The sequence below is a fragment of the Onychostoma macrolepis genome, chromosome 13 (assembly GCF_012432095.1).
Source record: "Onychostoma macrolepis isolate SWU-2019 chromosome 13, ASM1243209v1, whole genome shotgun sequence".
Lineage (NCBI taxonomy): Eukaryota > Metazoa > Chordata > Actinopteri > Cypriniformes > Cyprinidae > Onychostoma > Onychostoma macrolepis.
The window spans coordinates 818,045-830,151 of NC_081167.1; the positions used below are offsets into that span (position 1 = coordinate 818,045).

General features: G+C 41.3%; 1 protein-coding gene across 1 annotated transcript; it reads left to right on the forward strand.

The window, feature by feature from the left end:
* Positions 1-342: 342 nt before the first annotated feature.
* On the forward strand, positions 343-8,888 carry fbxo28 (F-box protein 28). Its single transcript, XM_058795184.1, has 5 exons — positions 343-606; positions 1,506-1,615; positions 2,933-3,071; positions 6,158-6,353; positions 7,697-8,888. Exons 1-5 carry the CDS (start codon positions 418-420, stop codon positions 8,107-8,109), a joined length of 1,047 nt encoding a protein of 348 aa, XP_058651167.1. The 5' UTR covers positions 343-417; the 3' UTR covers positions 8,110-8,888.
* Positions 8,889-12,107: the final 3,219 nt, after the last annotated feature.

Sequence of the window (12,107 nt, forward strand, 5' to 3'; positions counted from 1 at the left end):
GGAAGATGAAATAGTTTGGATATACTGTTGAACCTCTTTTTTAAAAACAATAAATAAAGGATTTTATCGAGTGAATTTGCAAGAAGTAACAATAGGTTAATAATAAAATATTAATTAATTCGATCTTTTTGTATGTTATAGAAGCCAAACAGTACATCCTTGAAAAGCAAAGAGAAACCCTGGAGCACATTGCGATTGATAATATTAGAGAATTCAATCCAAAATAGCTGTGTGAGCACAATCCCAAACGATATGCAAATCAGCTTCATCAGGGTCAGCACACACACGCGCACACACACACACGCACACGCACACACAAAGTACAGTTAAAGTAATCAACACGTCGCGCTCGCGTCACTTCCGCCCGCTTGGCTGAACGGTGTGTCGTCACGTCCGGTGGTCTCGAGCTCGGAGAAGATGGCGGCTGTAGTAGTGAGCGCTGATGGAGGCGTCGCGCCGCTGGATCTGGACTCTGCGTCGCCGCGGATCCCGTCTCCGGCGCCGGAGCAGCCGCTCCAGAACAACGCGCTGCTGGGACTCCCGATCGTGGCGATCGAGAACATCCTCAACTTCCTGTCGTACGACGAGATCAGCCTGCTGCGACTGGTGAGAACACCCCGAGCCGCACCGCGTCTGCTCGCAGGCCTCGGAGCAGCTGTTTACAGCCGCGCGGCTGAGTTTAGCGGTGGCAGCGATCGAACGCGTTAAAGCTCGCCGGGTTTGAGTGTTGCAGCACACTCGGTCTCAGACACACCCCGTGTGTTCATTAACATGTTTGAGGCACTGCGGAGCTTTTACCCTCAATACCTCCGTGCAGCATCTCAGTGACGCTCGCGTTAGATCGGTGTTTCTCATCACATCCAGCTGCTTATTTAACGACGCACTTTAGAGCGCTAACTCTCCCTCAGATGTTTATGACGGGCTGATCTAAAAATAAAGGCTAACTGTCCATCTCACGCGCTGGTAAACTGTTTATCTCACAATTTACATTATTTCTTGTAATTCTTAGGAGGATAAAAATCCCAAATTGTGGGATATAAACTCACAATTGTGAGAAATAATGTCAGAATTGTGAGTTGTTGTTTTTTTTAATACCTTTAAATTGACCTTTTTTGTTTTTATTCTGTTGCACACAAACAACAACAAAGAATATCTTAGATGAAAAATGGCGATTACTGTGTAGATGTGGTGCTGCAGATCTGTGTTTCTCAAGCCTCTGAGCATTACTCCAGAGTTAAACCATTCTTGGCTCAGAAGTTAGTTATCCAGCATCTCGGTGGTAATTTAAGTGTTTGAGAATATTCTCCGATGTGTTCACTGTGAATGGTGACGTTCCTATAACATGCATTTTAACAACAAAGAGTGTTCAATATGATGTACACATTGGAAATGAAAGATAAACACGTTTTCCACCATGTCTTAATCACAGTCTGCCTGTGTATATAGCCTGGAGTTTATGATATAATCAGCCAGCGTGGATCTGATGAATCCTCTCTGTCTTGCAGGTGTGTAAACGCATGGATATGATTTGCCAGCGCATGCTCAATCAAGGCTTCCTGAAAGTGGAGCGCTATCACAGCTTGTGCCAGAAACAGGTCAAAGCCCAGCTGCCGAGGTGAGACGTGTTATTTATATAGTTATTTAACTGCTTAAACCCTCAGACAGCTTGACACTCCCAGGGAAAAAAGCTACAGAAGTTGCCACCGGAGAGGTATCACTTTTGTGCCTTATTTACCTCTTAAGGGTGCATTTTAGTACCATCGGTACATACTAGTACTTAAATTGTACATATTAGTACCTTTTGAAAGTGTCCTGCCGCAGTAACCGCTTTTGGACCTTTTCTTTTTTTGTGTCTGAGAGCGTAGATGACTCCGTTAACTCTTGAGATCAGGTTAAAGGGTAGTTCACCATAAAATGATCATTCTGCTGTCATGTCTGTCTTGACTGACCAAAAATGGACAAAGACGCAGACATTTCTCAAAATACCACCTTCTGTGTTCCTCAGAAGAAAGTCAGTCGTGCAGGTTTGGAGTGACGAGTGACAGATGAGTGTTCATTATTGGGTGAACTGTCACTTTAAGGGCTCTGTTTTTCTTTTATAGAAGCTATAATAAGTGCTCCTGTTTTCAGAAACGGATGCGAGACTGAACCCAGTTTTTCATGTCAATTATGTCCAGAACTGCAGGGAATGTTTGGTTTTTTTCCCCTCCAACAAGCATCGACACCATATACAGCTGAGCTGAGAATATCAGAAAGTGTAACTTTAATCTTTTGCATTTAAAGTCACTGTGAGCTTGCTTTTTGATCAAAGTTTTCCTCATTTAAAGCAACAGTTTGGACAGGACTCTTTTCTATTGTAACATGACAGTGTCTCTGTGTATAAGGCAAGGTTCAGAAAGAAATGATTGAGTCAGTGTGGAAGAACTTGACTGGTCTGCAGAAAGCCAAGTCCTGATCCGAGCTGAACACCTCTGCTGTGACTTTAAATGCAGATCTTGAGCCAGAAACTCTTCACCAAACACCAATGACTTGTAACCGACTGAGTTAATGGTTAATGGTTGAAATCAACCTTTGATGCTTATCTCATAATTAGATTTTGAGACTTTATCCTGGATTTCACAGAGAGGGTCACAATTGTTCATTACATCATTCTTCAAGTAAAAGCAGCAGTCTTTCACATGCATCCTTTTTACTGGCGACAAAGAGCGCCATCAGTAACTCGCTCCTTTTCAATTTGTTTTCAGTTATCTTTTCTGGATCTGTATCAGACTCCAATCACTTCAAACTTATTTCTTTCTCCTGAACTGACCGGTCCCAAATGTAAAAGGCGAGATATATGAGAGATTTATATATTGAAAGCTGAATGCTTTTAAATGATGTGCTGAGAGGAATGCAGCGTGTGCTGTAATGCGTTTGTTGCGGTCGTCCTCAGGCGGGAGTCGGAGCGGAGGAACCACTCGTTAGCGCGTCACGCAGACATACTGGCGGCGGTGGAGACGCGCCTGTCGCTGCTCAACATGACCTTCATGAAATACGTGGACTCAAACCTCTGCTGCTTCATTCCTGGAAAGGTACATGTGCATGTCTTTTAAAAGAGGGTTCACTCTCGTCCACTACATACATTAGTGTCATTTGATCACGCAAAGAAAATGAAAATGTTGCGTTCGGCTGCAAATTTGAAAAAATCCCTGAAAGACCATATACAGTAGAAGTCAGACGTTTACATAAACTTTGCAGAATCTGAAAAATTAATTGTTTTACCAAAATAAGAGGGATTGTACAAAATGCATGTTGTTGTTAATTTAGTACTGACCTGAATAACATATTTCACATAAAAGATGTTTACATATAGTCCACAAGACAAAATAGTTCAACCCCATTCAAAAGTTTACATCCCCTTGATTCTTAATACTGTGTTGTGATCCACAGCTGTGTTTGTTTACAGTTGTTCACGAGTCCCATGCGTGTCCTGAACTGTTAACATCTGAACATTTTGCAGATTCTGCAAGGCTTCTGTAAACTTCTGACTCAATTGTATCTGTGCAATCCATAAATGGACAAAATGACACTATCTTTGATGTTTTTTATCATCATCCAGAAATCATTACTTCTCTCCTCCACTTTAACCCTCATCAGAATTGCTGATGAATTATAATTACTGCTAGATGTGTGGTTTTTCTCAGCGGTTGAGTTTGGTTGGGAACACACTGGACGGCTTTGATAGTTTGATCTCATTCATAGGAAATAATGCCACAGCGTGAGAATATTGATGTTTTGAGGTAGAAACACTGATACGTGGTTATAAATGTGTGACCGCTGAGCTGGTTGTCGCGTGGCTTGTTAGTGTTGTAAATGAGAATATTTTAACTGTTCAGTGTTCACATCTTTAATGTTTTGATTATACTTTATTCTAAGTGACTGAATACGTTTTTGAGGTCTCTGTGTATTTATTTATTTGACATAATTTGTACCCAGAGGATAGTATTTGTATGCATAACGCATATTTAATTATGCACTAAAACTGATCATAAAAATGCTGCAAACGGCATCACTGATCAAAACAAAACTGCAATAATCAGGATGATGCAAAATCCTACCATCAGCTGAACTGATCCACACACATCTTCTGTGATCAGCTTTTAATGAAGGGACTATCATTAGCATGAAATAATGATCAGGGTCAAGTTTGGTTAGTGCTTAAGAACCAAGTATTTATATTTGATGTTTTATAAATCATCATAAGAGAATTGTCACATTTTCACGAGCGCTTACATTTTGAAGTTTTAAGAGCTGTGCATTTAATTGAGTGGTTCAGATCGTGGAATGATAACGTAGAAGCAAAATATGTCAAAGTCTTGTCAATACCAATAACTACTGAACATCATGATTCAGTGACGTGCCACACAATCAGTAGATGCTAAAGCAAGCCTCCAGTGCTGTGCTGTCATCTTGAGATGGTCGGAGGAACACAGGCTTGGTTTTCAAACCTGTCCTTAGGTGACCTCAACCAGACAGTCAGGTTTTTTGTGAGGCATTGGGTCGCACCCTTACAGGCTTAGTTTACACTGCAGTGAACACGCTGAAGAGCAGTGAAGGATCATCTGTTTATATCAGCCGTAATATCTTTAGTAATCTAAAAGTAATCCAAGTAATCAAGATGATTGTAGTCTTGTAGGGTGTCGTAGTTAAAAAAGAAAAAATCTTTCTTGAGGAAATGCAAAAGCTCAGAAGGTATTATGCAAACATGCATATAAAGCATTGCATGGCATCAAGGCCTGCAGCAGTGAATGCAAATCACAAGTATTTGTCATTTGTGTGTCAGAAGAACAATGATGGGATGTGTTGCCGTCAGGTTTAGATTTGAAACCAAAACCCTTAAAAAGCAGCTCTTTCTGTTGGTAGCAGAGTGTGAGGATGTTTAGTGTTTTGTCTTTCCTCTCTGGATGTTTAAACAATATAAATTATGTTTATCTTACTGTACTTCCATTTGCAGTCACAATATAAATTATCTGACAAAATGGTAACACTTTACAAGATGATGTCATTTATTAACATTAGTTGATATATTAGCTAACATGAACAACATGAACATGCATTTATTATGCTATTTATTAATCTTTGTTAATGTTAGTTAATGAAAATACAGTTGTTTATTCATGTTAGTTCACAGCGCATTAACTAATGTTAACAAACACAACTTGTGATTTTAATAATGCATTAGTAAATGCTGAAATGAACATTAAGATTAATAAATGCTGTAGAAGTATTGTTTATACTTGGTTCATGTTTACTAATGTTGTTAACTACTGAACCTTATTGTAAAGTGTTACCGACAAAATAATCAATTTTCTGTCAAATCGTGCAGCCCTACAAAAAACACTGCAAAGCCTAAACATTCTCACGATTAAGTTATTATAATTAATTTTGTAATGCATTTCAGCACTAATTTGCATGGTTTGCGTGCATATTACTGATTGCATTTTGATTGTCACAATTTTTTATCAGAAAAATCACAGTATTTTCTTAACCCAAATCATTCAGTCCTACGGAAACACATGAAGATATTAAATTTGAAATGCATAAAGACATTAACTGTCAATTTCGGCAAATTGGCATTCATGTTTAATGAGTAAGAACTAGTTAAATTTGAACAAATGAAATCTGCTCTAGTCATGACATTGGAGGGTCATTCACAACGCAGCACTCTTGTGTGTTTCTGGTAAATTTCCAGTGGCTGTTTTTCCAGAAGGGCTCTTAATTAATCAGCCTGTTTTCAGAAACAGAATTAGTTGGTAAGTGCCATTACAGAAGCCCAGTCGACAGCTCCTTGCTTGTCATGCTATTGACACGCGAATGATACATAATCATGCATTTTAGATCACTGTTATTTAAACTGCAAAGATCTGCTTTTATAGTAGATATTTTTGTCTTGCTGGGAGAGCGCAGTGAGTGCATCCATTTACACCATCATTATTATATTAAGTAAGGGTATTGTGTCGTCTTGAGAAGGGAGATCGACGTACGAATAATTGCTGTTGTTATCTGTATATATTCTGTTTTGTCACTTATTTTGAGTCACACAGCCCAGAAAAATCAGTTTTTAAATCTCAGTGCAAGGCCCAAGTGGTTTGACGGTGTTGTTGTGTGCCTCCCGCAGGTGATCGATGAGATTTATCGTGTTTTGCGTTATGTGAACTCCACACGCGCCCCGCAGAGAGCTCACGAGGTGCTGCAGGAGCTGCGAGACATTTCCTCCATGGCCATGGAGTACTTCGACGAGAAGATCGTCCCCATCCTGAAGAAAAGGCTTCCCGGCGCGGATCTCTCCGGACGACTGATCGGATCTGCTCCGGGTACGACTGTCATTTAATCTGTGGTTCATTTTTATTTTCTGTTGATACATTTCTTGTGTTCCTTCTGAAACTAGTTGCCAGCATTTTGTTTGTGCAGTTAAAGGGGTCATGAACTGCCTTTTTTAAATATTATTTTGTACTGTTCTCTGAGGTCCACTTATAATGCTATTAAGATTTTGGCAACAAAAAAAACCAAGTAATAAGCTATTTTCTGTCCTGTTTTTGACCCCCCTCATCATGCTGTGATTGGCTAATAGTTGTGTATGTTTGACAGATAAACGCTACTGTGGTCAAAAACGCATAAATACTGCGCGTAAATATCAAACGATCTGTAATAACCGACAAAGCAATAGTGATCATGTAATGAAAAGTCACTCACGCTTGTGTTGCGTCATTACTGTCAGACCAATATAGTCGACAGCATTGTCTTTTAGTTTCAATCTTTCTGAAAATCTTGCGTCGAATTGTGCCTTCATAAAGTGAACAAAGGACCGAGTTTTTCCTCAACTTGGCACTGAACAGCATCTTGTCTTTATTGTTTGGTTTCTGCATAGACCTGCGCAGTCGCCTCTCTCCTAAACACTACATGCTCAGATCAGTGGGCGGGGCTAAACGGGCAGCGACGTAGAATCGGAGGGCGGGGCTAAACGGGCAGCGACGCAGAATCTGTGGGAGGGGTTAAACGGCAGCGGTGTAGAATCGGAGGGCGGGGCTAAACGGGCAGCGACGCAGAATCTGTGGGAGGGGTTAAACGGCAGCGGTGTAGAATCGGAGGGCGGGGCTAAACGGGCAGCGACGCAGAATCTGTGGGCGGGGCTAAACGGGCAGCGGCGTAGAATCGGAGGGCGGGGCTAAACGGGCAGCGACGCAGAATCGGAGGGCGGGGCTAAACGGGCAGCGATGCAGAATTGGTGGGCGGGGCTAAACGGGCAGCGATGCAGAATCGGTGGGCGGGGCTAAACGGGCAGTGCTGTAGAAACAGGCGTTGATCATCTTCTGCGAAGGCGGTGCTTATCCACTCTATTACATCATAGAGTAGAACATTCCAAAAGCTGTCGTTTTGGCAGACTGCCTTCAATATAAGCTGTTTTTAGACTAACGACAAAGTTTTGAGTTCTGAAACATACAAGATGTTTTTATAGCACAATGACCTCTTGCATGTCAAAAGATCAAGGGAAGTTTGATTTCTCAGCTCATGACCCCTTTAAGAGGAATGATCAAATGATGAACGGAGCATGACGTTGACTCTCCGTTCCATTATCTTTGCTCTGAACTAAAGTATTTTCTTGAGGAAGTAAACCGCAGTGAATCTCACGGCTCTGTCTCGTCCCTCTGTCTCGCAGTGGCCGGTCCCTCTACCTCTCTGACCACCATGTCCCTGCTGGCCAAAAACACTCCGTCTCGCTCGGAGATGACGAAGGTGCAGCAGCAGGTGAAGGTGAACGGCGCGTCGATGACGGCGCTGCGGCGCGAGATGCAGGAGGTGCGGGTCAAGCAGCTGGAGCAGCAGAAGCAGCTGCAGGATCAGGAGCAGAAGCTGCTGGAGCAGTCGCAGGTGATCGGAGAGCAGAACGCGCGGCTGGCCGAGCTGGAGCACAAGCTCAGGGAACTGATGGACAGCACGGTGGCCTCCACCTCCACCTCCTCCAGCTCCTCCGCCGCCGCCGCCGAGGGCGAGAGCGGCCTGTGTCTCAAACGGCCCCGCAAGTGCTCGGACCTCCCGCGTCACTCCAAACGCCTGCGTAGCAAGAAATAGAGGGACGTTTCTCTGTACCTTTTAAGTTTTCTTTTGCTTCCTTAAAGCTATATCATTTTTTCCACTTAATGTCAAACGATGACGCGAGTATCACGCGGAGGGAAATCATAACGAGAGGGGAATCTTATTGTTTTATCATTTGTCGGCACATCCCTCATATCAGACACGTATTAATATACACTAATATGCTTGAGCCCGGTCGCTTGACTTCTGTTTCTAAAGGTTTGGCGTCTGCCTTGAGCAAAGTTTGTCTTTCGTGGTTACCCGACCTTCATGCTAATGAGCTCGAGGAAACAATGCAAAGAAGCTTTAGTCAATCAACCGCAAGAACGAGGAAAACATGAACACGGGCGGTTCTGAAGACGCCGCAGCTTCTTTGGCGCTCCGCAGTAGTTTCCACCATAAGTAGGTCCAACTGTGTGCAAAGTTTTCAAGTTAAGACTTAGACCCCCTTCTTGAAATGGAGAACACGAGAGGTGTTCGTCACCTGACTACTAAGTTATATTGTTATATAAATGGTAAATATCAGCTTTGTTCTATGTTCTAAGAGTGAAATACTTCATCTGAGATGTGCCTCGACAGTATGAGCAAGTCAGTGGTCTTGCAGACGTCTGCAGCTGTAGCATACATGATGATTATATTGTTTGTCTGAAGATCGTCCATCACTGAGGATAGTGTCTTGTAGGTGTCAATGCCATGTCGTACCTGCCACTGTTTGTAGGTGTATAATTTACTGCAAATAGATCTGTGTCAGTGCAATAAAAATTGTGGAAAGCCTTGTTACTAGGAAAGTAAATCATTGACGTTCAAGTTGGTTTTTGCCTGTGAGGCACATTTTTAGTCATTTGACTCTGATGTTATTGTCATTCTGGCTGCACAATTATGAAGGAAAAGTCCCGTTTGCTTCTGAAGAGCAATATCACCTTTCCTTCATAACCAGAGAGATCGCTTCTGTGCAGCATGAACTCTAACGGTGAATAAACTTTGAGCAAGTAACAAGTGAGGGGTAGAATTAAGTTTTTGTTTTTTTTCTTCAAGGTGGTTTTGCAGATCATCGTTTCATTCAATCGTTGATGTGCTGTCAATACTTCTTGTGATTACAAACATGCTGACTTAAGGCCCTGCCCCTTTAATCTGTAATGTTAAAGTGACCTTTCGGTCTTTCAAACTATACACATCAGCTTTAATGACACTATGTAGCACATTTTCCAAAGTATAGGCAAGGTGCCCTTCTGTTCCATGCAAATCATGTTTGAAACTGCAAATCCAGTTTCTCACACTTCCAAGAACACCAACCAATAAAAGGCTTCGCAGGATATAAAGCTGGAATTACAAGAAATGGTTGTAATTGCAAGATCTGAAGTCACTTTACGAGATGCGTACCGGCTCATTTAAGTCTCGGATCATGTACAGATAATACAGGGACTGTTCTCCACTTCTCTGCTGCAAGCTCGCTGTGGTTTTCTCTCCTCTCATCGAGAATGAGTACGGTCTGAGCCGGTGACGCAGTCTGGCCACCACATACCTCTTCTCCACGCTTGCCAAGTTAATCAAAAACACATGCAATCAAATGCATTGCTTTCTAGTTTATGGTAAAACAAAGTATTAATCACCTAAACATCGAGGGATGAGCAAAGATTAGCTGTTAAATCATGTGTTATTACACTGTGATATTTCATTGTCCTACAAGTTGTAAAAGTACAGCTAAAACCCGCCTGACATTATACAGCAGGCTGGGTGGTGATACTCTCCAGCGTGAAAGAAGGTATCTACGAGAGCGGTGTTTAAGGGCCTGTTTACACCTGCTCACTTCATGCGTTCTCTCTGATCGGATCGCCATCTGATCATGAAAAAAGCAGGTGTGAATTCCCTCTGAATCGCTTTCGAGACTGATTTAAATCCGATCGCTCAAGCACATTTACCGAATAAATTCCTCCAAACGTGCATCAAAAAAGTCATGTGACGTTGCACAGCATCTATATGTTGTTTTGGTCGTTCTGAGCAAAGTTTGTCGTCAAAGTATTTCTGTATAATTGTCTTACACGACTGCGTTCCCAAACAGCAGCATCCACCTCCGTCTGCTCGCAAGTAATTCATCATACGTGAAAATTATCATATTCAGTGGCTTCTCCTAGTGATATTTAGTGCTAGCTTATCAGGAAGTGACAATTTAGTTCTCTTTGACTCATTGGATGGAAGCAGTGCTTTATTCACAAATGTTTTATGTGATATTCCAGTTTTGCGCATAAGTTAAATTCGCACAGCTGCTGTCGTTGAGGTCCGCCAACACCAAAGAACACCAGCCACTGTAATGATGGAGCACAGCCTCATCACACAAGCAATCAGGAGGAGTTTATCCACTCTCTTCTCAAAACTTCATGCAACAAGTGCTTGAAAGGAGAACGCCGTCATGGGGCATGATTTCAAACAGAGATGTTTTCAGTTTTCCTCAAAATAAATGAATAACTGAAATGCAAACTCGGAATATGACACAAACCTGCAATAATTAAATTTCAATAATTACAATTTATTAACCAATGTCTTTGCTCCTGACCTTCAATAATCCAATTCAGCCATACCAATAAGAAGAAAATGACTTCAGTTCAATTCAAGTTTATTTGTATAGCGCTTTTCACGATACAAATCGTTGCAAAGCAGCTTTACAGAAAATGTTAAGTTTCTACATTATATTCAGGAGTAGGTTATTAGTGGTGACTATGGCAGAAATGTACAGTAAGAATCATGCAGTTAGTTACAAATGACATGTAATCAAACAGACGGAGAACACTGTTAACTGCAATGATTATATGTTGCGATTAAGCAAAATTTGGTAGTTTTATATGCTGGTCCAGGGTTGGCATCATCTGAGGTCTTCTGAGGGGGTTGGCATCATCTCTTCTCAGATCTTTATAAGGGTTGGATCCAGACTAAAGCTTGTGTAATTCCTAGTTGCCTCGTCTCGTGGCAGAAACAGAAGCAAATAGACACGAAATGATCATAGCTGCTGTTCCAACCAAGCTAAAGAATAATAATGTGCATCTGATCAGATATAACTCAAGTATAAGGTTATGAGATACAGTATGTGAATGCTTGGCTAAAAAGATGTCTTTAATCTAGATTTAAACAGAGAGAGTGTGTCTGAACCCGAACGTTATCAGGAAGGCTGTTCCAGAGTTTGGGAGCCAGATGTGAAAAAGCTCTGCCTCCTTTAGTGGACTTTGCTCTCCGCTACTACCAAGAGTCCAGATTTAAACTTCAGATAAACATAACGTGTGTGTTTTAATTGCTAAAGAGTATTGAAGTTTCTTCTCCTGCGTCTTATTCTTCATGCAATCCACAATGGCAGCAAAACTGAGAGGTTTGTTTGAGCTGCACGCTTTACTGCACAGGTTTCCTTCAGCCGAGGCGTATTCATTTCACTTTTGGTGTGAGAGGGTTTTTACATTTGCCAGAAATAGAACTTTTTTTATATAGGTTCAAAAATTAATGCAACCGTAATGCATTACTTTCAATAAAAAGTAACTAAGTAACATAATTAGTTACTTGTTTTAGAGTAACGCAATATTGTAATGCATTACTTTTAAGAGTAATTTTCCCCGACAGCATTGCTGCAGTCCTCCTTATAGATAAAAAGTATTTAATAATACAGAATAGGTAAGCAGTGTATGGAGATGATAAAGTTGGGCTGATATGATCATGTGTTTCGACCCGGTGAGGACTTCAGCTTGTTTATTGAAACATGTATTACATTGCAGTTCCGTCTTGAAGTCGTGCATGCATGAACTAGTTTTTCTGCATCTGAAACACATGTTCCGTAACTTGGTAATGTTTTTAAGATGGAAGAATGCAGCTTTGTTATGTGGGAAATATATTTTTTTTAAAGACACATTCCTGTCTAATATAACACCCAGTTCTCTGACTGTAGGGAAAGAAGTAACATTAAATCCTTTGAAATGCAGATTGTATTCTAACAGCTTATGTATACAGGGTTTTTTCCA

Bases quoted from the DNA above. Each gene is read 5' to 3' on its own strand.
- fbxo28 (XM_058795184.1), top strand. From the start codon at position 418: ATGGCGGCTGTAGTAGTGAGCGCTGATGGAGGCGTCGCGCCGCTGGAT. The intron at 1,616-2,932 runs GTGAGACGTGTT...GGTCGTCCTCAG, and splicing joins GTCAAAGCCCAGCTGCCGAG to GCGGGAGTCGGAGCGGAGGA. The intron at 6,354-7,696 runs GTACGACTGTCA...TCTGTCTCGCAG, and splicing joins ACTGATCGGATCTGCTCCGG to TGGCCGGTCCCTCTACCTCT.